The sequence below is a fragment of the Suncus etruscus genome, chromosome 13 (genome assembly GCF_024139225.1).
Source record: "Suncus etruscus isolate mSunEtr1 chromosome 13, mSunEtr1.pri.cur, whole genome shotgun sequence".
Lineage (NCBI taxonomy): Eukaryota > Metazoa > Chordata > Mammalia > Eulipotyphla > Soricidae > Suncus > Suncus etruscus.
In genome coordinates, this window is record NC_064860.1 from 7,258,346 (window position 1) to 7,285,884 (window position 27,539).

A 27,539-nucleotide genomic window follows, 5' to 3' on the forward strand; every position below is an offset into this window, starting at 1 on the left:
GACTGTCATGGTTTCAGTGTTTTCAGTTGCTTTAAACTGTGATTTATATTTATAGCTCTACCATTCTATCACATGACCTATGTACCTGAATGCCTTTACCCCTGCTCCTCATTACCTTCCATCTTCCTCTTCTTACATCCCCTTCAACTATTTTTCCTGTCCTTCCAATATTCTAGTGATCAAGGATAATCTAGGTATGCACCCTGTAATACAGATATAACCTCATCATTTATTCTATATACTACACATAACTGAGGATATCCTTTGTTCTTCTAACTTCCCTTAATATCAAATGTTGAGACCATAGCCTAGTTACTGTGTTAAGTACTGTTCTTAATTGTGTCCACGCAGTCCTTTAAGTCAATATTTTGTATGTTGAGGCAAATACCCATGTGAAAATGCAGGGCTATAGGGCAGTTAAATTCTTATTTTATTTACTAAGACATCTCCACATTATTTCCATAGGAGTTGAATTAGACTATAATAACACCAATTATAAATGTGAGTTCCTTTTTTTACCACATCTCTGCCACTACAAATTGTTTTTCTTCTTTGATCACTAAAATTCACAGTATGATCTTAACTTAGGTAATAAAATACCTCCCAGCTTTTTATATATCAGTATGTTTTTAAGCATTTGAAGTATTTTATCATTCAAACAAACTTTAATATTTATTGTTATTAGTCCTTGAAGAATGCCATTGGGGTTTGGATTTGGATCATATTAAATCTGTGTAAGAATTTAGGTCAGAAGAACATCTTGACAAATTGATTATTCCAATCTATGAGTATAAAATAACTTTCTATTTCCTATGATCTTTCTTAAATTACTTAAAGTCATCATGGTTATCAAACTTACCTTAGATCTCTTAACTTTTGATAAGTTTCTTCGTTAGATACTTGATATTTTTAGACATCATTAAGAATGAGATTGACTCATTAATACCTTTTTTTTGGATAATTTCTCTTCATAAACAGAGGAGCAGGTGGCAAAGTGAAGATCATTTTTTTGCACAGAAAGGGAGGTAAGTTAAAAAATAATCTTTAACAAGAGGAAAAATTAGGGGCCGGGCGGTGGCGCTAAAGGTAAGGTGCCTGCCTTGCCTGCGCTAACCTTGGACGGACCGCGGTTCGATCCCCCGGTGTCCCATATGGTCCCCCAAGCCAGGAGCAACTTCTGAGCACATAGCCAGGAGTAACCCCTAAGCGTTACTGGGTGTGGCCCAAAAACCAAAAAAAAAAAAAAAAAGAGGAAAAATTAGACCCTTAAATACTACCCTTATATTCTACAAAAACCCTCTCCTATAGCCCGGTTTCTTGAACAGTATAGCAGATAAAACTCAACATTCTGAATCTGGGTTAATAACCAGGAATACTGAAGTTAGGAGTACACTATCTATTAAAATACTGAATGGTTATATGAAAGCTTATATAATACTGAGAATATATTTCTCCTCTTCATTTTCAATATGTCACACTAAACCTGACCCATTAAAATTCCCACCACTTAGGAGAGGAGGGGAGAGGAAGGAAGAAGAGAGATGAGAAGAGGATGGAGCAGTGGCACAAATGGTAAGGCATTTATGAACTAACCTAGGATGGACCATGATTCAATCCCCTGGTGTCCCATATGGCCCCTCAACCCAGGATTGATTTCTGAACATATAGCCAGGAGTAACCCCTGAGTGTCACTGGGTGTGGTCCAAAAAACAAAACAACAAACAAGAAAAAACAAAATTAAAAAAAAGGAAGAGAAGAGAAGAGAAAGAAAGAAATAAAAGTAAAAAAATAAAAGATGCATAGCATAACTATTCCATGGGAATAAAAGATCACACAGTAATGAGTGCTTCAGCAGTCAGAACAGTGAGGACCAGCCTCGGGTCTAATCCCTGGCATAATCTGGAGTTTGAGTAGAACTGGAAGCAATTTGGAGGTCCTACACATGCTGAAGATGTCCCTGGGTCTTCTATCACTTCTAGAATGGCCCAAATATTCCCAGCACTCCAGGAATCAAGCATAAATGTATCCTCGGGCCCCTGCATTCAGCCTTAGGCCTGGTTGACATGTTTAAAGCTTATGTTAAAACTAAATTAAGGGGATTGTTGGACTAGTTCTAACAGCCCCTATCTGCACCAATAATACCATGTTACTTTTTTGCATAGGCACATTAAAATGGCAAAATACTATACATACAAAAGTTATAATTTAATAGAGATAGAAACACACAAATATTGTAATGCAGTGGGACCTGACACCCTGAACATTATCATAATGACTTGGCTCAGGCCTCAAAAAAATGGGCATTGTCCATTCACCCCTGAAACAAGGATGCCATCTACTAAACATCCTGACTCCGATGTAGTATATGCACAGAATCCAGATCTCTAAATACAGAAACCTGACACCAAAAACAACAACTGTGCTAAAGTTTGTTTACAACTCAGACAATGACTTTGGTTGGTCAACCTTGTATGCCTGGAGCCCAGAGTTGGACTTATGCCAGAAAACTTCAGGGGTAAGGTCTTCTTGTATTTAGGCCAACGGTTTTCCTTTCAATGTCCCCCATATTTTGCTGGGCCTATGCAAACAATTGCCACTCTAACACCATTTTTAATGTATTTCTTTAACTTTTATCCTTTAAAAAAAAAGAAAAGAAGAAAATCTTACTAAAACTTCTGTTATGCCTTTATTGAGTTAATTGGTGATTTAATGATTTTCAAAAATATACTTGCTACTACTGAACTTTTTCTTTCTCTTCCATCTCTTCAGTTTTTCTAATTTTATTTTATTTTTATTTATTTGGGTTTTTTTTTTTATTTTGGGGGTGGGGGTCACACCCAGCAGTGCTCAGTGGTTACTCCTGGCTCTACATTCAGAAATTACTCCTGGCAGGCTCGGAGGACTATATGGGATGCCGGGATTCGAACCACCGTCCTTCTGCATTCAAGCAAACATCCTACCTCCATGCTATCTCTCCAGCCCCAAGTTTTCCTAATTTTATTAACTTTGCTTTTGTTTTTCATGAAACAATGTATTATGATCAATTGTGTCAACTATGCTATGTATTTTCTTTGAATAAATTAAAAAAAATATTTCCTAGATGTTAAATGAGCGATTAGAAATCAGTGTAAAAATAAAAAAAATTGAAAATTGAAAATTTTTCTTGAAGTTTCAACATCTAGAGAAATGGAACAAGATAAATTTGCAAAGAAATCAACTGTGAATCAACTGTGACAAGAGTTGAAGAAAAAAATAAAGAGCACAAATTTCCAAATTGGAATTTATAATGGTTGATTTGGGAATGAATATGTTACATAGCAATAAAGGAGTTTAGATACAGAAAAAAAAAAGTTAACTCTATCTCAAATAACTTTTCTGGAACTTGGTAAGCCTACAATAACTTTTCCTTGGAAAACTGAATTTAAATAATAGTAATATAATTAGTCTAAACTGTCTATATAAGCCTTTGCTCTTAGAATGTCAAAGTAAATTTCAAGAGGTTAAGAAGTTTTTCAAAAAAGTTCATTAGTCTTTGAATAAGCAGGGCTTCTTTGAAGATAACAGAAGTAGGCAGAACTTCCAGTGAAAAATAATTTTAACATTAATATTAAAATTATGCGGGCAACATAGAAGCTTCCAAAATATGCCTACCTTTTATAGTTACAAACTAGCTTAACCCACAGTTTTTTCTATTTTTATGCTCATGCAACTTCACTTGATACAGAAACAATTATGCACCTCCACATGGATTTGGTTAAAAGATCAAAGCAAAGGCCTATTATATAATATAAAGGAAATTCTTCTTATCTATAACCTATATACACATAGTTTAGCACCCTCAGTGACAAACATGGTATCCCCAATACTTCTAAGAAGGTCATTTGCGCACCACCAGTGTGGCCAGAGGTGATAACAACAAATTTAGTGATTATGTGAGGCAGTTCTATAGTTTCTTAGCAAAAACAAATTGTCCTTGAAGTAACATGGTATGAATAGTGTTAGACTTTATGCTTTTTCTGCACAAAATCACTGCATCCTCATCACTATCATAGTGCCATAATTTGTCCTTACATACAGGTCTCCTGTCATTTCTGTTTCTCTTTCTTTCTCAGCTAGCCTAATATCACCCCATCCTCCCCAACACCCCTGCCAATTTTTTCACCATACACAGCAGTGCTCAGGGCCTATTCTTGCGGAGGCAGTAATTAGGGACCCTATGTGCTAACAGGAATCAAACCAGGGTTGTACATATGAATACAAGTACCCACAGCCCAGTTATATCTCTTCATCTCTGCTTATATATATTTATATATAAACATAAATATACAGATATATATATGTGTATTTATATACTGAAATGCCAAAACAACATTTAGAAATAATACACTTTTGGAATAGCGAACCCCGGCGTCCATGGTGAGTGCACTGTTTTAGGGCGCTCACACGTGGACGACCCACAGCCGCCAGCCACCCTGCGCGCGACCCCCCCCCTCATAGACTGCAGAGGCCAGCCGCGCCAACGGGGAGTAGGGAACCCCGGCGTCCATGGTGAGTGCACTGTTTTAGGGCGCTCACACGTGGACGACCCGCAGCCGCCAGCCACCCTGCGCGCGACCCCCCCCCATAGACTGCAGAGGCCAGCTTGTTGGCACAGAGACCACACCACCCGTTGCCTCAACTTCCAGGCCCCAGAGTTCATCCCACCTGACCCGAGCGTGGACAGGGGAGGACATTCCCTAGTACCTAGTGGGCCGGAGTCACCTGCCCAGCTGGGACAGGTGGGACGAATAGACTAGGTGAGCTTGGGCCTGCCCCCTGGACCTTTAGGTAACCTAGAGCAACCTAGCCCCGAGCCCCAGAGTGGACCTGAGACCCCCCCTAGGGCTGAGAGCAGCTACCGGGAGGGCTTGACTGGGGGAATTTCTTCCGCGGTAACTCGGAGGAGCAGAGCTTCATTGACCCCCAGATAAGGGAGGGAACAGAGAGTCAGGCTCAACAGCGCCCGCAACCAGTGTGGCCAGAAGCGGAACTACACCTGCTGACAGGAATAAAGAGGAAGACTGACTTCCAACTAGTAGAGGAGAGGAGAAAAAGGAGAGGAGAAACAGTGCCCCCCCACCACTGTGGTCAGGAAAGGGCCAGTACTAGCTGCCAACAAAAGAGGAAAACAACTAACCAGGCCACATAAAGAGTACAGGAGGATCAAAACCTCAGCGAGTTCACCCAAAAGTCCCTCTAGAACCACCCTCAGGGAGGGAACCAACTCCCACACCACAGGGGATCAAAACAGGTGAAAATTAGAAGCACAGCACTCTAAAACACACCATTAAATACAAAGAAATATGCGTAAATCAAGGAAATCACTAATATCTGGAGATATGGTGACAAACTCTTGCAAGCTTCCAAGTCCACCAAAATACACAGATACACGCGATGAAGACCTAAAAGCAGCCATGAGGAAGGAAATGCAAGAATTAATAAAAGGAATTAGAGAAACCCTAGCTATCGAGTATAAGAAATCTATGGATGAACAAATCAGCCAAATTAAAGAAGAAATGTTAAAGAACATGAGAGATTCCATACAAAAAGAAATGAAGGAATTAACAGACAAAGTAACAAGCCTTACAAGCAGAAACACAGAATTGGAGAAACACATTGAAGAACTCGAAGGAAAACTGCAAACAAAAAATGATCAAGAAACCAACAAAGAAATAAAAGGCAAAGCACTGGAAGGAAAGGTCCAGTATCTAATGAAAAAGGACAAAAGAAACAACCTAAGAATTGTGGGTATACCAGAAGGGGAGGAAGTAGGGAAAGGGGAAGAACAAGTAGTCAGAGAGATAATAGCGGAGAACTTCCCCACCCTCTGGAAGGATACTGCAATGCCAATACAGGAAATAAAAAGAGTTCCCAATAAGATAGACCCCAATAAACAAACACCAAGACACATGGTAATCCAATTGGCAAAAAACAAAGAGAAAGAAGAACTCCTTAAAGCAATAAGGAAGAAAAGAAACCTCAAGTACCAAGGTAGGGACATAAGAATCAAACCAGATCTCCCATTTGAAATAATTCAAGCAAGAAGACAATGGAATGACATATTTAAACGACTGAATGAAAGAAATTTCCAACCTAGGGTCCAATACCCAGCAAAACTTACATTCATATGGGAGGATAGACTAAAAACATTCTCAAACAAGAACGAATTTGAACTATTTGTGCAAACAAAACCGATCCTAAACGACTTACTCAAAGACGAATTACACAATCCAAACCCCCGATTGTAACAAAAACCACCCTACACAACACAACTACACAACAATCCTCTCTCTCAATAATCTCCCTAAATGTTAACGGACTAAACTCTCCAATTAAAAGACACATAGTAGAGAACTGGATTAGGAAAAATAAACCGGACTTCTGCTGTCTGCAAGAAACACACCTACAGATGCAGGATAAGCACAGGCTTAGAATAAAAGGATGGAAAGTGATTATTCAGGCCAATGGAAAACAAAAAAGAGCAGGGACAGCAATTCTTATATCAGACCAAATTGCATTCAACCTCAAGAAAGTGATCAGAGACAAAGAGGGTCACTACTTACTGATCAGGGGAACATTAGATCAAGAAACACTAACCCTGGTCAATATCTATGCACCTAATGTAGAGCCAGCAAAATATGTGAGGCAACTACTGGCAAACCTGGAGAAACACATGAAGGGAAATGTGATAATAGCAGGGGACCTCAATACTCCACTATCACCACTGGACAGATCCACCAAACAGAAAAATAGCAAAGAAATAAGAGCTCTGAATGAAAAATTAGAAGATTTAGGGCTAATAGACTTATATAGAGCCCTCCACCCCCAGAAAGCAGAATACACATTCTTCTCAAGCCCACATGGAACCTTCTCCAGAATAGACCATATATTAGGATACAAAGCCAACCTATATAAGACCACAAAGGTAAGGATCATTAGAAGTACCCTCTCAGATCACTATGCCACAGAGCTCAAAATTGAGGTCAAGAAGAAGCAATGGAGAAAAAACTAATACCTGGAGATTAAACAACATGCTGCTCAACAACAGCTGGATCAAAGAACAACTCAAGGAAGAAATAAAAAGATTCCTTGAGACAAATGACAATGAAGAGACAACATGTCAAAATTTATGGGACACAGCAAAAGCAGTAATTAGGGGGAAACTCATAGCAATTCAGGCCTATGTCAAGAATCAGGAAAATAACAAAACCAACAGTTTAAAAGATCACCTCAAAGAATTGGAACATCAGCAACAGAGAAGTCCAACCACATCCAGAAGGCAAGAAATAATAAAAACCAGAGCAGAAATAAACAACATAGAAACCAAGAAAACAATACAAAAAATCAATGAGACCAGGAGTTGGTTTTTCGAAAAAATAAACAAGATAGACAAACCACTGGCAAAACTCACCAAAAAAAAGAGAGAAAACACCCAAATCAATAGGATCACAAATGAAAGGGGAGAGATTACAACAGAACCCCAAGAAATACAACATATCATGAGATCATATTATGAACAACTATACTCAACTAGGCTAGAGAACCCAGTAGAAATCGATAGATTCTTGGAAAAACACCCTCTTCCAAGACTGGAAAAGGAAGATCTAGAAATCCTAAACAGACCAATCACCTCAGAGGAAATTGAAGATGTAATTAAAAAAACTCCCTAAGAACAAAAGCCCAGGCCCAGATGGATTTACAGGTGAATTCTATCAAACATTTCAAGAAGAGTTACTACCACTTTTCCATAGGCTCTTCCAAACCATAGAAAAAACAGGAATCCTCCCCAACTCCTTTTATGAGGCTAATATCACACTCATTCCCAAAGAAGGCAAAGACACTACCAAAAAAGAAAACTACAGACCAATCTCACTAATGAACATAGATGCAAAGATACTCAATAAAATATTAGCAAACCGAATCCAGCACTTCATCAAAAAGATCATACATCACGATCAAGTGGGATTCATCCCAGGAATGCAAGGTTGGTTCAACATACGCAAATCAATCAACATTATACACCACATCAACAACATGAAAGACAAAAAACCACATGATCATATCAATCGATGCAGAGAAGGCATTTGACAAAATCCAACATCCTTTCATGTTAAAGACACTCAGCAAAATAGGGTTAGAAGGAACCTTCCTCAAGATAGTTACAGCTATCTATGAAAAGCCTACAGCCAACATTATACTCAATGGTGAGAAACTAGAAGCATTCCCACTAAGATCAGGAACTAGGCAAGGCTGTCCACTCTCTCCACTCTTATTCAATATAACCTTAGAAGTCCTAGCAATAGCAATCCGACAAGAGAAGGAAATCAAAGGAATTCAAATTGGGAAAGAGGAACAAAAGCTATCTCTCTTTGCCGACGATATGATGATATACATCGAAAAACCTAAAGAGTCCACAGTAAAACTCCTAGAAACAATTAACCAATACAGCAAAGTGGCTGGTTACAAAGTCAATACACAAAAGACAGTAGCGTTTCTATATACAAACAATGAAGTTGAGGAGAGAGAGATTAAAAATACAATTCCATTTAAGATAGTATCAAAAAATATCAAGTATCTAGGAATCAACCTTACAAGAGATGTGAAAGACCTATACCAGGGAAACTTCAAAACACTCCAGAAAGAAATTGAAGATGATCTAAAGAAATGGAAGAACATCCCATGCTCATGGATAGGTAGAATTAACATAATCAAAATGACTATCCTACCCAAACTCCTATATAGATTTAATGCAATCCCTATCCAAATCCAGACACAATTCTTTAAAGAATTAGAACAAGCATTCACAAAATTCATCTGGAACCACAAAAGACCCAGGATAGCCAAACAAATACTGAAAAACAAGAAGCTGGGAGGCATCTCCTTACCTAACTTGAAACTATACTATAAAGCCATAGTAATCAAAACAGCATGGTACTGGAACAGAGACAGGACATCAGACCAGTGGGTCAGAACAGAATTCCCAGACATAAACCCCCAGGTATATAGCCAACTAATATTTGATAAAAGAGGCAAGAATCTGAAATGGAACAAAGAAAGCCTATTCAACAAATGGTGTTGGTACAACTGGAAAACCACATGTACGAAAGTGAAAATCAACCCATACCTTACTCCTTATACAAAAATCAACTCAAAGTGGATCAAAGACCTTGAAATCAGACCGAATCCATAAAGTTTATTGAGAATAAAATAGGCAGAACACTCAAAGACCTATATATCAAAAAGGTCTTTGAGAATGGAGCACCAATGGCAAGAACGTTAGCATCAAATATAAACAAATGGGACTACATCAAACTAAAAAGCTTCTGCATGGCAAAAGAAACCCTGCTTAACGCAAGAAGACAGCTAACAGAATGGGAAAAAATCTTTTCACTCGACATATCAGATAAAGGGCTGATATCTAGAACATACAAAGCACTCAGAAAGCTGAGCCCCCCAAAAGCAAACAAAGCTATAAAAAAATGGGGAGATGAAATGAATAGACACTTCTCTGAGGAAGACAGAAGGATGGCCAACAAACACATGAAAACATGCTCACCTTCACTCATCATCAGGGAGATCCAAATCAAGACAACAATGAGATACCACCTTACACCAGTGAGGATGGCCCACATCAAAAATAATGGAAACAACCTTTGTTGGCGGGGATGCAGTATGAAAGGAACTCTCATCCACTGCTGGTGGGAATGTCCCCTAGTCCAACACCTATGGAGGAAAGTCTGGAGAGTGCTCAAAGAACTCAGAATTGAGCTGCCATTTGACCCAGCAATTGCCCTCCTAGGCATATACCCACAAGATGGAAGGACATTCATTCCAAAATACATATGCACCCCACTATTTATCGCAGCACTCAGTATAATAGCCAAATCTTGGAACCAACCTAGGTGTCCAACAACGGATGAATGGATCATTAAGATGTGGTACATATACACAATGGAATATTACATGGCAGTTAGAAATGATACAATCACAGACTTTGCAGCAACGTGGATGGACCTAGATCATGTTATGTTAAACGAAGTAAGCCAGAAGACAAAAGATAAACACAGAATGGTAGCACTATTCTGAAACACCTAGAACATATATTTTATACACAACTAATACCTAACAATCATATAACAGGGTTTAACAGGGTAGAAACTCCGATCACTGTAATAGTCAACATATACATGGGAGCAGTGTCCAAAATACATGAAAAAGGAACAATGCAAACTCTTGACTGCACATTATACCACAAAGAAAACAGCAACAACAGAAACAGCAACATGGAGAGAACAGGTATGTAACCAGACTCCTACAACAAAGGCCCACAATAATCCCTTAGAGATCGTAAACAGGAACACAAGTATAGAACACCGCGGGAAATCACGTAATGCAATGGCAACATACCATAACACTACGTTTTAATCCCTTTACCTTACTATATTTTAAAAATAACCTCTCAGCTTTTCTTTCCACAGGCGCCCTTAGATACAAAGGGCGGACAAACTAAGATGGCAACTCGGGATACCACACGAGATACCATACCTTGCTTGCACTATGAGACGGCCACGAGAAAACTCTTTAACATTCACTTTATCTCTAGGTTAAACCTTCTTTTAGGAATCGAAGCACGTGACCAGTCAGACCACCAAAGCAGTACCTGCGATGTACAGACCTAAACTACAGGCTCTAGTCATCGAACACATTCAACCAAACCAGCATTCCCTTTCTATTCTCTCCTTTCTTCTCTCTATTTTTTTTTCTCTTTTCTTTTTCTCTTCTACTCTTCTCTTTACTTTTTTCCCTTTCTCTTCTCCCTTTCTACGGTATTTTCTCTTTTCTCTTCCTTCATACCCCTCCCATATATCTTCCACTTTCTCTTCCCCGGAAATCCAACTATCCCTTCACCCCTCAATCCCATCCAGATCTCCCACCATATTAAAACTCTCCACCCTCAGTCCTTAATCTTTTAGGCATCAAGATCGACCTCCTACCCAATGAACCAGTACCCAGCACCCAGGCGAGGGGACACCCAACCGAACCCACACATCGTCTCCTGCAAGAAAAGACAGCCAACTCCCCTGTGGACACATGCTGCGAGACCCTCCCTACCAACTCCCCCTAACATGGACTGTTTCTTGAAACCGGACTTAGGTCCAATAGTATCCCCAATGCAAGAACTCTTCCAAGACCTCCCAGCTGCAAATTTTTACCAATCTGAAGGGGGGCAGGGGGTGTGATTGGAAGATGCCTGGGAACCCACACACCACAAGAAAAATCCAAAAGACAATGGGAAAACTGTACTTCCAACATAGGCATAAGACCTGTAATACAACAACTCTTTACCTGTTCTCTCCCAAATGCAAAGTAGTCTTTTGCACCACATTGGTCCTTTAAAAACTTCGCTAACTCATTTTAATTTTTTTATATTTTTTTAATTAACTTATTTATTTAAATGTTTGCCTTACATATACATTTGTGGGCACATACACTTTTATTTCCTTTTTTTTTTTTTTTTTTTTAATCGTCTTTGGGTATGTGACCTATCTCTGTTACTCACTCTGTCCACCCCAAATACTCCGACATATAATGGAGCACCACTTCCCCCTGCAAAGGCACACTAAATAAAGGGGAAATCTTACATAGTAAAAAAAAAAAAAAAAAAAAAAGAGCTCTTATCTACTAGAGATAGGAACTCATAGTTGTTTACAATACAGGGTTATCTCCTACCTTGAAAATATGTCATGTGGAATCAACTTAGACCTCAGGTGATTAGATACCATTCAACCAGCCTTGAACCCTGGATCCCAGACATAGAAACGGCACAGCTCCTCACAACAGCTGTAAGAAACAATCTCCATCTGGGACAGCCTTATTACTGCAGGGTCAACAACAAGGGCCAGCTCTAACATGATATCTCGACAATGAGGAAAATGTGAACAACTTGACCTTAGAGCAGTTTAGCCTACCTCACCAGCTAACGACAAGACAAACCAGAAGACGTGGCACCCTTTGGTAGGTCCAAAAGCCAAGATCGTGATTTACAGATGACTGGATACTAGAACCACGACCAGACTGTATACATCTTGGGACCAATAAAAAAGCCCTAGTCTAGGGTTTGAACTAAGACCTGCACAATAAGCATGATCCCCAGTCCCAAAGGTCCGGCAGAGACAATTGTAATGGAAAGGGGCTTCTGGAAGAACAAAGAAAGACGCTATCCTAGATGCCTTCCTAGGTTCAGCGCAAAGACCAAGATCACCAACCACAGAAGATGGATTAAAATGGCACTGAGGTAACAGAACCTCCAGATTCACAAAGACTGACTTCACCATAAGTCCCACCTCAGGATATGTACAGATACTGGGACTGCTAAACACAGAGCTCTGACGGTATCACACTGGACAGAGCAGAAGCTTACCAAACACCAAAAAAAAAAAAAAAAAAAAAAAAAAACCACAACCTGGAGAGTAATGATCCTGAGCAAAGACTAGAGCTGATTCCATGACAGTATACTCCAAGGACGGAGAAACCCCATATCTTATAGGGCAAGTGAATTCCTTTTCGAATGACCCCAATATTTACTGTGCCAGGGCAGGAGGGAAAAAAAAATACAAAAAACACAAAACCTTGGTTATGTATATATATATATATATATATATATATCTTACCTTCATTTATTATTGTTATTATTATTTTTATTTACCTAGCTATTTTGGTCGATTCCTCAGTTTGGATGTGTTTATTGAAATTGTTGGCCCCAATTATTCTTTTTTTTTTTTTCTTTCTTTTCTTTCTCTTCCTTTCTTTTCTTTCGTTATGTGCTACGCCATGTTTCTTATTTCAAGACCACGGCGTGTTTTTTGTTTGTTTGTGTTTGTTTTTAGCTTGTTTTGGTTTATTTTTTATCTGTTTTTTTTGTGGTGCTTATCGTTATAGCTGGAGTCCTCACTGGATATTTGACACTTCTTTTGGTACTGGTGGAGTGTTTCAACTTCTTTTTCTCCTTCATTTCCCAAATCGATGATGAGAACCTCTAGAAGGATTCTGCCCATTTTCGGGGTATTAAACTCTTACCCCGGTTTATTTATTTTCTCTTTTTCAGGCAAAACCACGCAACTTGAACTAGCTACCCCTGCCCCTACTTAGAGGGGGAAATAAGGGAGGCATCAAGACCAAACTGATGCAAGACTACTAAGTAGTTGGTTAGAGACAGAGGGGACCACATATTCTAGCCGCCCTGGGGGTGAGGGAAGAGGAAATGGGAGGTAAGACAGAAACGGGGGAGTAGGGAGGACAATTTGGGGATGGGAATCCCCCCTGATTTTATGTAAATATGTACCTAAAATATTATTGTCAACAATATGTAAGCCACTTTGATCAAAATAAAAATTATATTAAAAAAAAAAAGAAATAATACACTTTTAAGAATGACAGTAAGATTAAAATATTGTCAAAATGTATAACATAAAAAGTCACACTTTTTAGTGTTATGGTTTCTTATAGTTATTGTCATGTTATGGCGTAATAGTGAATCCTTTATTGAATAAAATAACTTTTATCCTGAGTTTCATTTTACTAAACATGTCCCTCAACCTAATTTTAAGACATCAAAGTTGGCATTTGCTTTAAAAACGTTTTATTGTCTTGATGTTATAGTAAGACAGATATTAAACTTAAAATTTGGTTTACTAGTGTAATGAAAATGTTACTGTTATTGAACATATCACCAGTTTTATAGTAGGAAATAATTTGTAAAAGGAAAAATTGTAGACTATGATCAGGATGATGGTAAATAAAAGGTATTTTCATGCATTGCAGTAAGTAGATACTACCACTAGAGGGAGCTCAGGTATTATATTATACTAAAGACAGCAAAGTGACTTCCCACAAGAAATTCTCTTTTTGATGTAATAGTTAACATATTAGAAGGAAGGAACAGAACTACTGTTAACTTTTTATAGTTAAAATCAACTCCAAGATCAAAATGATCTTATTATATCAGAAATCATCTGATTATGTCCAAGAAAAAATTGTTAGCACTAAAGTTTCAAGGATAATTTTAAAGAAAAAGCACTTAGGTTAAGTGCATTTATAATGATATATAAGAATCACACCTGCTTGTAGGGTTCCAGAGTAGAAGGACGAGACTACACAACTAGAATAAAGTTTAATACTTGAATTCGCCTGCCAACAAAACCACTCCCCTCCCAGCCTGGCCAGGCAAGGCCATCCCCAGAAAGAGATGAGCCAGCCCAAGGTCACGAGGAAGATTATATAGGGAAGGGATATAAAGAGGGTCCAGCTTTCTGATGATTTTTAAAATGATTGGCTCTTGTTTAGGAGTACCTTCCTACTGCCCCTTGTCCTTCCCTGATAGGCTACTGATATGGCCAGGAAGCTTGGGCAGGGTCTATGGAAATAGGCTTTTGAAGCCCCAGGGTATGGCTCAAACCATGTGGTCCTTACAAAATGGTGTCTTTCCCTGCTCAGAACCTAAGAAGAAGCCTGCCATGTGGGTTATACAAAATGGCAACCCTCTTTGTTCAGAATTCAGATCCCAACATTGCTAATTACTGGAAAAACTTCTTCGCATACTAAAAAACAAGCACTATTTTCAAAACTAGATGAATATTTCCAAAATAATATTGTTACCTTTAAGACACTTAAAACATTATTTGACAATCATGTGAAACGTACTTATTAATAAATTGTATAAAAGGAACTTTAGGCACAAGACCATGAAATAATCAATTGTTCAATTATTTTTCAATGAAATAACAAAAGAGCCAAAACCATGTTACTATGAACACAAGTATTAGCAATGGCTTCAATGCTAAGCTCTTACTTATACAGTTTCTTTTATCCACCCCCAGCCAAAAGTCAAATGCATGAATAAAAAATAAAAACATACATTCAAGTTTATCCTCGGGTCTTCCTCTTTCAAGAAGAGATAAGTAACAGACAATGTCCTTCAGATGGATCACTTCAGGGGAACTTGTATTGGCAGGAGAAGCACGGGGTGGAGTAATGGCACCTTTATTCATTCTCAGTCCTGAAAAATAATATTAGCTGTAATGTCCTTAGCAAAGCTCACAGTGTGCTCAAACAAACAATTTTAGAAGTAAGCGACTCTTAAATTATTGGTTTAAATTATAGTTTTTTTTAAGTGACTGAGAATAAATTTACCTACTATGTTAAAGCTGTATATATCTTATGCCTAAACCAATGTATCTGGCCAGGAGAGAGCAGTTATATATTTTCTAAGCCTGTTATAAATAACAGAGGCTGAAGTGCCAGGGACACAAAAATGCTCTGGTTACTCAGTGGGTGGTGGCAGAGCTAGGATTCTATTACCAGAGTGAACTATAGTAAATTTGAGAAACTACTCTCTTTTACCATTATTCTATGAAGTAGGGATAAAAATCTAAATAAAACATCATAAGTAAATAAATAACCTAGGACGATACAACATTGACCATTCACTCCTTCCAAAAAAAAAATGAAAATCTGGTTGAGATGTTGATGAAGGGAAGGAAATAATTCTTTCATAAACTGGTACATTTATGCTAAATGGTTTTCCAATACTATAAATGACATTATTTCTACCATCAAGATAAATTCTGATATCAAGAAATATTCTCAGCATGAGTCTTCTAGACACACATAACAGGGGAGGGGGTATTTGCCTTTCACACAGCATTTTGGGTTGGTTTACTGGTACCATTCATGGTCTAAAAAATCCCATCAGTTTCCCTAAGTACAAAGTCAGGACTAATTCCTGAGCAGCAGTGGTGGGTGTGTCCAAAAATCTAATGTCCCATCCCCACAAAAAAAAAAATATATATGTTCCCAGGAGAAAAAAAAAAAAGATATCAGGATAAACATGGCCAACTTGTTTATTTGTTTGTTTTTTTGGGCCACACCCGGCAGCTCTCAGGGGTTACTTCTGGCTGTGCACTCAGAAATTGCTCCTGGATTGGGTGACAGTATGGGATACGGGGGATCGAACTGGGTCCTTCCTGGGTCAGCCATGTGCTAGGCGAATGCCCTATTGCTGTACTACCACTCTGGCTCCAAAATGGCCAACTTAGTAAGAATAAGTTTTTCATTTTTTTTTTCTGAAATCCTTCACTTTGCATATTCTAAAAAAGTGGTAGATAAACTGAATGCTTACAAATAATGAATAAAGCATGTCCAGCTGATGTTAATTAAATTGAAATACATTTATTATAACTGTTAGTTTACTTTGACAGAGAAGACCCTGAAATCACATCTTATATACCTGACAAAAATCTAAAGTAAATCTCAATGATCTCTTGAAGTAAATTTAGAATTTGGGAAGATAGTTGATAGGCTCATTTGTTTCTTGTGATTTGGAAGCCACAACAAGCAATGCTCAGAGTAGCTATTGACTTGGCTGTCAGGAATGATTCCTGGCAGTGCTTGGAGGACCATATGGGATAATGAAGATTAAAACCAGTGGCCTCAATTACAAAATTGTTGGTCAAACAGAAACTTCTATAAAACCAGAAAAGACTACCAATATCCTCTGGGCCTTTCAGTTTAGCACAGCTCACTAGGATTGCATTTCTCATCTACTTTTTCTGTTGTGGTGTTTGAGGGTTGTTTGTTTCCCATCTTTTCAGGCTCCTTTATGATGACGTGATTAAAATTTGATGCATTGTTTAAACAATCATTTGCCCTATCATCAGCAATGCTACTGCAATTAAAATGTACTAGTTTATTGAATGTCTTATATTATAAGAGACAGAAACATAATGGGGACCATGACATGGAGGATCTCACTTAATTTTCACAATAAGCTTGTAAAGAAAATTGCACTTTCCCATTCTACCTATGAGAAACAGAAATACAGTGATTAATTTTCTATAACTTTAGGAAATTCTATACTTTATAGTTTACTATTTTTGTACAAGTACACAATAGATAAATTTTATTTTAATCCTGCAGATTATTAGTATGTTGAATGATTTTATCAGTCTATTTCCATGTTAAGCTACTAGCTTAAATTCTACTTTATTTTTTTTTTAATTTTATTAAAACTATTGTGTTTTACAAAGTTTTGTATCATTGGATTTCAGAACTACAATGTTTCAGCACCAATCTCATAACCAGCCTAGACCTCCTTCTGTGGATGTTTCCAAATTGCATCCTATGCCACGATCCCGTATCTCCTAGCCTCCCTGCATAACAATTTCAAGTTTTTGTTTGGTTGGTTGGTTGGTTTTGGGGGCCACACCTGGCGATTTACAGGAGTTACTCTTGGCTCTGCACTCAGAAATCGCTCCTGGCAGGCTCGGGGGACCCTACGGGATGCATAGAATGGAACCCTGGTGCAAGGCAAATCCGCTACCACTGTGCTATCACTCCAGCCCTCATTTTAAGTTTTTATAGTTAAAGTTTGGGTCTCATGATTGTATTGTTGCTGACTCTGGCTTGGATATTTAATTCTCTCCTTTCTTAACACTATCAATACACCTAAGACCTTTTGACCCTGTACCCCCATCCTTTAATATTTTGTGTTTCTCCTCCTCCACCCAATTTATTTCCTTCACCTCACTATACTCCCAGGCCTTGAGCAATCTCAATCCAATAGATGGCCAACGAGTACATGAAAGAATACTCCTCATCACTTATCATTAGGACAATCCAGTTGAGACAACAATAAGATATCATTTTACACCAGTGAGGGTGAAACATCTCAAAAATATTGGGAACAAATTGTGTTGCCAGGAATGTGGTGATCAATTGCTGATGGAAATGCTCTCTGTTCAAACCTCTATGGTAAACATTAGGGAGGGTTCTCAACAAACTAAGTATCAATCTTTCATATTACCCAGCAATCCTGATTTTGTTTATCAATACCCAGGACAGAAAAATCACTGAACCAAATGATCAGAAAAACACTGATCCACAACATTATTCATTGCAGTACTCAGTACAATAGATAAGAGGTGGAGTAAACCTAGATGACCAATAACTGTTGAATGGATTATGAAGATATGGTACTTATGTACAATGAAATATTAGCTAACTGTACAGTTCGATGCAGTCATGCAATTTGATGCAACATGACTGGAACTGGAAGATATTATGTTAAATAAAGTAAGCCAAGACAAGAAAGATAAATACAGAATGATGATACTTATAGGCAATATTCAGAATAACTGCATGAAGAAATGGAATGGCCTACGCTTTCTTTAAAAAATTATTTCAAAGAGAATGTAAGTTAAATTTAGTCTTAATTCTAAGTTAAAGAAGTCAACGTTAAAGTTAGTCTGTCACAAGCCAGTTTTTAAACTTTGCTTTCTATATTGCATTTTCCTTATCAATATTTATCAATAGTTATTTCAAATTTATCATCAGTATAAGTCATGTTAATTTTAATTTTTGTTATTTGAAAGGTAATTTATTTAAAATTAACTTAGGAATGATAATATTACTGAATTTCAAGTGCTAATACTGTTTACGTTGTAAGCCATAGAAGACAGAGATTAAAGATGGAGCTTGAGAGTTTTACGGTGGGTAGGGGTGATTGCCTTGCATATGGTGGAACTAGGTCTATCCCGGGCATCTAATAAGGTCAGCTGAGCCATTCTAGTAGTGATCCCTGTGTGAAAAGTAAAGAGCAAACCCTGAAAAGAGATGGGTGTGGCTCTAAATATCAAAAAAAATTATGAGCTTTATAAGACAAGTGATTCTAATTCAAAAAACTAAAGCTCAACTAATTGCATGAAAACATAGTTCAAACGTGTGAAAAGAGACACTTTGCTATTATGACTGAATTATGTCTAGATAAAATATGAACTACTCATGCTGTCTGATGAGCTAATCCTGTCATCTGTTCTCTGCCTCTATAACACTAGGTTGATTTAATAAATACTTTATTATTTTTGTTTGATTTGTTTCCATTCTTGGGCCACAACCCCACATGCTCCGGGGGTATGCCTAGCTTTGGACTCAGAAATTCATTCTTGGTGGGGCTCATAAGACTATATAAAATGATGGGGATCAAACCTGGGTCAGCTGCCAGTAAGATAAGCACCTTCCCCTTTGAACTATCTCTTTGGGACAAACAAATTTTTATATTTAACTTAAATTAACGAGTATACAATTTTATTAGCAGTTTCCATAATACTGACTATAATTTTTGGGAAAATATGAGGGTCTTATGATTTTTCTGCTAAGCATTTCTGTATTAAAGTGAGCATCCACATATAAAATTTGGAACCAACTGTCCAGATATTTTATTGTACTAAACATTTTTTTCTTTTTACAAAAGGCATCCTTTTATTTACAGTGTATTAAACATTTTTTTTATAAAAACATAGTTAAATTTCCGATTTTCTGTTCAAATCTTGTAAGCTATTAAGTTGTAACAAACCTTTGTAATGTTTAGTTTTACATTTGAAAATTACAGAAGGGAAAGGGGCATATATAAAATAATCACTTGCTAAAGTCCAATTAATTACATATGAAAGGCAAAATACATCTTTTTTATGATATACAAAGAATTAAAACGATAAAATGAAACTATTTTTCAGAATTATTTTATTACAAAAATATTTGTACTATTTTTTATTTGTAATATTTTTAATTGGCTTTGATTGGCTTTCCTCAATTTTGAGATGTGAAAGAGAGGAATCCCCGTAGGGAACTCTCTTCCACTCTCATTTTCTTCCCCAAGAACAGATAATTTTCCCTTATAAATAATATATGTCTTCAGATTTCTGTTTAATTTTATGAAAGCAGGCCCCAAGTGTTCGATCTGTTTTTTATAGAAGCTGATCTATATCCTCCTCTAGCTCAGAGTAAATTATTTCCTCCTAAATCTAGTTGGAGCTATTTTCACCTACTTCTCTCTGTCTGGGATAGCTCATAGTCCTGTTCTTTTTTTTTTCCCCCAGTATTTTTTTTTTTTATTGTGACCAAAATGAATTACAAATCTTTCACAATAGTATTTTAGGTGCTTAGTTACATTGAATCAGGAGCATTCCCACCACCAGTGTTGTCCTCCTCCCACCCCTTTCCCAGAATGCATCCATATCCCCTTCTTTGCCCCCTGGGGCTGCAAATACAAGTGATGCCCTCTATGTCTAGCTTGTTGTAGATTGGATATGGATTCTGTTGTCCTTGGCTTTAGATTTGCTGTTTAAGTTAGTCCTATTCTTTTAACACCCCATGCTAATAACAGTATGCAGAATACACAGGAAACAAAGGCAAAGAAGAAGTTGCAAACTCGGTTCCTTGGTTGTAGCTCTTTGCTGAAATGCTTACAGCTTGCTAGCTGCTTCTTCAGCATTGGTCCTGGTCTAACTCTCCCTTCATGACACTTGTTCTTTTTTTTTGGCTTTTGGGACACATACAGTGACTCTCAGGGGTTACTCCTGGCTATGTGCTGAAAATCACTCCTGGCTCGGGGGACCATATTTGATGCCAGAGATGGAACCTTAGTCCGTCCTGGGTCCACCCGCATGCAAGGCAAATCCTCTACTGCTGTAGTAGCAAGCGGTCCCAAAACAGCTTTTTTTTAATTTTTTTAATCTATGTATTTACTAACTAGATATAAAGCTCATGTGATCGAATAGTACCCATTATTATAGGTTCTATCACCTCTGTCCAAGCTTCTTAGAACAATTCCTCCCAAAGGAAAGCAATCCAGTCTTATATACATGTCATTTATGTCAGCAGACCCAGAAAACAAAAGATGTTTATTATATCAGAATATGAACTGTGAACTATATATGTGACAGTGAACAATAGAATATAAAATAAAGTAAAAAAAAGAAAGCATTACAATTCAAGCATTATCAGGGAAAAATATTGCACTTAAAATAAGAAAAAAAATTTCCTTATTCAGTTGATTTCAGCAAAAATAATGATATGTGATTCTTCAATTTTTTATCTATAAAGTATTGATTCTTGTCAAATTAATTAAATGTCGCATGCTTTTATATTTTTCAGACATATGGTCATTGAATTAAATACAGAGACTCAATTTCTTGTAATAACAACCTAAAATATTGCTGGAACAAGGGACTGGAGATACAGTGAATAGGGCATTGCTTGCAAAAAATTGACCTGGATTTTTTTTTCCCCTGAAACCCCATTTTGTCCCCTAGGCATAACAAAAATAATTCCTAATCATAAAGCTATGACTGTTGGGTGTGCTCAAAAACATTTAAGAACAGTTATTGTTCTAAGAGATATTTTTAACTCTAGTCTCAAATTTCAATTACTAACAAATAAGTTTTATGTACATCTTTATTGTCTTTCCATCAGTTTTATTTTTAAACATTTCAGGTAATGAAAAAGTTAGCATTATCTTGACTCTATTTATTCCTTTCATCTGTAAACCAAACATATTCAAAACTAAAAACATGAATTTTTTTTCTAAAATTACAGAGCAATAAAATGCTCTGAAAATTTGGTGGTTCTAGTTTTTTTTAATATTGGTTCACTTCTCAAAAATGTGTCATTCTTATAAAACAATTTGCCACATAGTGCTATACTTACATAAACCCACATTAACAGTCATGATGAGTAGCATAGAAAATCAAGTGTAAAGAAGCAAATTAGTATTATCATACATTTAATCATTTTTATGCATAACTTCTATTTGAGTCTTCTAATAATTTAAATTCCATGCTCATATAAGCTTTCAGAAAAGTGAGATAATTTGGGTTCTAAATAAATAAGAAAATTTAAACTAGACTGATTTTCCTACAGTCATGTTAGGGAGGAGAAATACAGTATTCAAGAGATTGGGATCAAAGGAAAAGAAAAAATATAAAAAGATTAAGTAAGAAAAGAAAAAAATCAGGTCAGCAAAATTATTCAAAGAACATACTCTAGATTTTTCTGTTTGAACATTGGTAATTCCTTTTCCTCAAACAAGCAATGACAAAGAAGACAGGCTGAAGTGAAATTATTTTGGAGTATTTCAGGAAGAGCAAATTCAGTAAACAAACAATGCTAACAATGGTCTGAGATGAGTGCCAGAAGGACTGTAAAACAGTGGTCTTTTTGACAAGATGATTCTATTTTACAGATAGGATTTAGAAAGTCTGAGTGGAGTAACCTATTGAAAGAAACATGTCAATTCCAAAGGCAAGTGTAGAAGATAAATTATGCCTTTACAAACTTTGATTTATTTTCAAAAGAGTAAAACAAACACAACCTGTGCATACAACAGAATATATAGCAAAGATAAATATTTTAGATAGAGATTATTAGAAAGTCACATTAATAAAGTTACTATTCATGGTACAAATGGGGCTGGTATAAATGATAAATTTAATTTTTGTTTTATTTAATTTGAATGAGTTTAAAATTGCTTTGAAATAGTTATATGTTAGTGACTAAAAGTAATACAGATAGAGTTAAAAGTTGGTAGAAGCATTCTGGTCCTTGAAATATATGTAAATACAGAAGAACACTACATCTAAAAATGGCTAATCTACCAACATTTCTGTATGTGTTCCTTTAGAAAGTCTGATACTACTGACATTTTGCTGTTCCATTTTAGAATGTATGGCAACATTTTTGGGGAACAGAGCTGGAATTGAATGTGATCATTAACATATGCAAACGAAACTTCTGGGAAAGCTTATCGCTGGTATTCATGAAGAACTTACAATGTACACAATCCATTATAAATTTTGTGCTCAACATTATACAGTAGAATTATTATCTTCATTTTACATTTGAAGAAACAGTAGTATTGTAGCACATCCATTCACAGTACACAAATCGACCTAGAATGCTGCTATTATATGCTTTTAAGTCCTATGCAGCTCAAGTAGAAGAACTGAATATGAAGATATAGCCAGAGAAGGATAAATACAGAATACTGTATTTTCTGGCATATAAGACGACCCCTAATTTGACAGTTAAAACATAGGTTTAGGCCAATATTCACTGTATAAAACAGAATATGTTCCTATGCTGCAACTGTATGTACCACAGTTAGCCAATCACAATAAGCAAAGGTTCAAACATTATATGTAATAGACTTCCTCTCTGACTTTGGCCAATCTGAGAAGGCTTTTGACAGTGTAGATTCAGATACAGAACATTGTATAATTTGCATGTATAAAAAGTTTACTTGGTTTGGCTGAGTTAGAGAGGTCGTTCAAGAAGCCTTGCAGTGATTGGTGCAGGATCAAGTTGGAAAATTTGTTTCGTGGCAATATCAAAATGATTTTTATTTAGCGGCATAGCAAAACATTTTTTGCGATATACTTAGCATTTAAGACGACCCCTGATTTTCGGTTGACTTTTTCATTTCAAAAGTCATCTTACACGCCGGATAATACTTATAATCACTTATATGTGTGATAAGAACAAAATATCCAAGAACTAACTATCCAAGCCAATGGCAGTAGTAATAGCAAAAATTATTCTAAACTTAAAATGAACCATGGGGCCAGAGAGATAGCATGGAGGTAAAGCATTTGCCTTGCATGTAGAAACAGTGGTTCAAATCCCAGCATCCCAAAACAAAGCAAAAAATAAAACAAAAAAAAAATAAAATAGATCTGTTATATTGACAGTCTAGGAGGGTCAGGGAGTGTTATGGGTTGAACTTGGAGAACATTTGTGAAGGGAGAAAGGGTTGGCCCTCATTCATTTTATGTCCGAAATCCAACTACAAAGGACTTCATAAATCATAATGATTCAATAAAATTAAAATAAATAAATAAAATCATGCACCCCCCCAAAAAAAGACAACTGAATAAGAAGCCTGTCTCACGCTCACCATGAATACATTTTTGTTTCAAGGGTATGGTTAAGAATTCTAAAAGAGCATACAATGATTATTTTGCAAGCTTCAGGAGGAAATTAGAAATTATAACTATGGAAAAGACCTTTAACAATTCATTTTCCATTCATGTCAGCACTTGAGCCTGCCCTCAAAATACCTTGCTTTTGACTATGTGTATTTTTGCATTTTCATGTTGAATATTCATCACATACTTTTGTAGACCTTTATATGTTTTTGTTTGTTTTCTGGTGGGCCACAATTGGCAGTATTCAGTGCTTATTTTTGGCTTTGCACTTAGCAGACACAGCTGGTGAATGGAAGATAGATGATATAGGGTATAAGGGATGAAAATCAGGTTGTCCTACACACTGAAAAATCTGTGGCCCCTATCAGCTCACTGCTAAATGAAATGGTAATTTTTTTTTTTTGCCTTACTTGGGATTTCTAGTGACTTACAATTAGCTTGGCCTTTCCAAATAGACACTTGCTTTACGTGCTAATGACTGCTAATATTATTTGTATAAAACCTGATTCTAGACATTGGGGATAAAACAGTTCATGAAGCAAATAAAAAAGAAATCCCAATTTTGTAGAAGTATCATCCTAGACATCAAAACAAATGGTCAACAAATGAAAAGTTCCTAGTCACTATTATATATGTTAAAACATATTTAAGTTAAATAATATTTTTATTAAGTGTTATTATTTTAACATCTCAAAAACCCTACATTTACATGTGCACATGAAAATGAACCTATGGGGGGGGGTCATGCCCAGCAGTGCTCAGAGGTTACTCCTGACTCTGCAATCAGAAATTCCTTCTGGCAGGCACGGGTGACCATATGGGATGCCAGGATTCTAACCACCATCTGTCCTAGATCAGCTACATGCAAGGCAAACACCCTACCTCTGTGCTATCTCTCCAACCCTCAAAACTGAACCTATCTTAAGCTATAAATACATGATTAAAAATCAAAAATTACTTTATTTTTGAGAATAAATAGCAAAAACTTAAAGAGCAAAAGTTAACTTGAAATGCTTTTAAAATTAAGGAACCAGTATTAGCAAGTCTGGTATATTCCATTTTTAACTGGGGGAGAGGTTGGAGGTAATGCTTTCCTTTTTCTATTTAAACTATTATGATTTACAAAGTTATTGAAATAAGCTTCCATTGAACACACTGATTTTATTCATATGGACCTGAAATCTGTAGGTTATTGTTGTATGTGTTTGTTTTTGTTTTTCTGGTGGCAGAGAAAAACTTTTAGGAAAATAGTGCTTTATTGGAGGGTCTAGCATAGTGTATCAATGGTCCTCAAACTACAGCCCACAGGCCACATATTGTATTTATTCCCATTTTGTTTCTTCACTTCTAAATAAGATATATGCAGTGTGCATAGAAATTTGTTCATAATTTTTGTTTTTACTATAATCTGACCCTCCAACAGTCTGAAGTACAGTGAACTGGCCCCCTGTTTAAAAAGTTTGAGGACCCCTGGTACATTAACTGAAAACTTAATTTGCATGGACTGGGGCTGACCCAAAGAACTGCAAGGAAAAAACAGTATTACTGAACTAAAATAATTATCATTAAAAGTGCAATGTTGTTACTTTAGAAGTAAAAGAAACATAACATTTATATTTATAAACATTATATTTATGTAAGTGAATACTAACTTATAGATAGAAATTTACTTGTCCCTCTCTAGGGCATTTTTGGTTAAGAATAGTCTACAGTAATTGTGGTCAAAGTTTAGATATTAAGATTACATTTTACTTTTGATTGTTTATTTTGGGGAGCACAGCAAGTGCTCTCAGAGCCTCTAGTGCTTAAAGCCTACTCCTAGTAGGATCACTCCCCAAAACATTCCAGTATCATTGTTAGTTCCGGAATCCACAGAATACAAGGCAAATGATTTTTCCTCCATAAAACATTTTCTCTCCTACTCAACAAAACCTTTTAATTGATCATTATGTGTGAAAAATCTCTTTATCTCACACAATCACTTCACCGTGTTTTTACATTGTGCTTTTTCAGTGCTTTGTGGCTTAGCACACAGTAGAAACTAAAGTAGCTGAGTAGACACAACAGAACTTTCAAACTCTTTTACAGTAAAAACACACACAAACCTACATCTACTTTTAAAATTCTCAAGACAGTCCTGATAAACTTAATAGCTTCTTCTTAGCAGTTAATGAAGTGTGTGTTTTGGCAAGAATCTTCAGTAAGGTCATTTGGCAAAAGAATGTTTTCCCAAAGGTTCAAGTACCTCATTTTCATTGTACCATTTTCTGTTCTACTTTTGATAAACTTCCTTGTGAGCAAAAAGAAATCGTTTCTCTCAGTCTGTCAGAAAAGGAAAAGGAAGTTAGGATTAAGTTTTTGCACAGAAACCATGAAAATGGCTAAACTGTATTGCTGATTTATAGCTTAACCAAAGAAACCAGTGAAACATTGTCAAATCAGCGGGTTAGTAACTGTTCTCTGGGTGGAATAGATGTATAGACTTATATACATTATTCTCAATATTCATTTCATCCTGATGCAATTTCAGCTTCATTCTGTCTTCATAAGAGCTTCTTATGACTTGCAGTATCATAAATTTTTGGCTTAGGACATTATAATCATTTTACTTTTTTTTTCTTTTTTTCTTTTTTTCTTTTACTTCTTTTTAAATTTTTTTCTGTCGTGGATAACATTCAAATATTATCAAGAGGAAAACAGTTTTTATCATGTGTTTTAACTACTTCTATTGCCACTATATCAGTTACTCATTTTAAGCCACTTCAAAAGTATCTCTACCTAAGATAAATACATGAACCCAACAGTTTCAGTACTTCAGGGAACTGACATTACTTCCAATCTCCTATCATGACTTTGATCATGCTTGTATTTGAAGAATAAAATATAAAATAGAAAGCATAAAGTCAACGTGTTGTGTGATGCTGTCCCAGGCACCATGTTTCTAACACTTCAGACAGACTGATCAGGGTCTGATGAAGGGTAGTAGTGGCAGAGAAATAATTCACAAGCAGTCAGTTAGAGTGTCCTTAGAGTCAGCTTGCTATTATTCCCTGGATCTGTCCACCATATGGATTTATTTTCTCACATCTGATTCTCTGCTAAGCTTTGTGCTATCTGCTTTATTGCCGATCAGTTCTTCGCTGCTTCTCTTCTGGCTCTCAGCCTTTCGCTGCTCCTTCTTTTTCTTCCCCAATTCTATCTTGACTACACTCCAAATGTCCAATGTCATGGATACCACCTTCTCTGAAGACATCACAAGTAGCATTATAAAATTTCTTTCAGATGTCATCGATCACAAGAAACCTGAGATTCAGGTCAGTTTCTGGCTTTCTTTCAATTTTCCTTTCTGATTCATTTTAGTAAATAATGTTTATTACTGACATACTATAGAATATATAGATATATAAATATAGATAGATATATATGTATACTTGAGTTTTATTTTATCACTAATTTATCCCAAGACAACTGAATATTATACAATTTATTGTAAATAGTAAACTTATCTTAATTAAAAAAGACTGAATGTTTAATTACTCATGCATTGGTACCTTAACAGGGCAAGTTTAAATACACAGTAACACATATATGTATCTGTATACATGTATGTAATATATACATATATGTGAGTCAAAATAGGCTTGTTCCTTCTTTGGAAATTCTTACTCATCCTCTGCTATCAAT

At 36.4% G+C, this 27,539-nt stretch overlaps 1 protein-coding gene across 1 annotated transcript in view; it reads right to left on the reverse strand.

Moving 5' to 3' along the window:
- The window catches only part of DGKB (diacylglycerol kinase beta), a 754,568-nt gene that overhangs the window by 537,611 nt on the left and 189,418 nt on the right, over positions 1-27,539 (reverse strand). Inside the window, exon 6 of the mRNA XM_049785694.1 lies at positions 14,954-15,094. Coding sequence (XP_049641651.1) covers positions 14,954-15,094 — 141 coding nt within the window. The remainder of the gene's footprint in view (positions 1-14,953; positions 15,095-27,539) is intronic.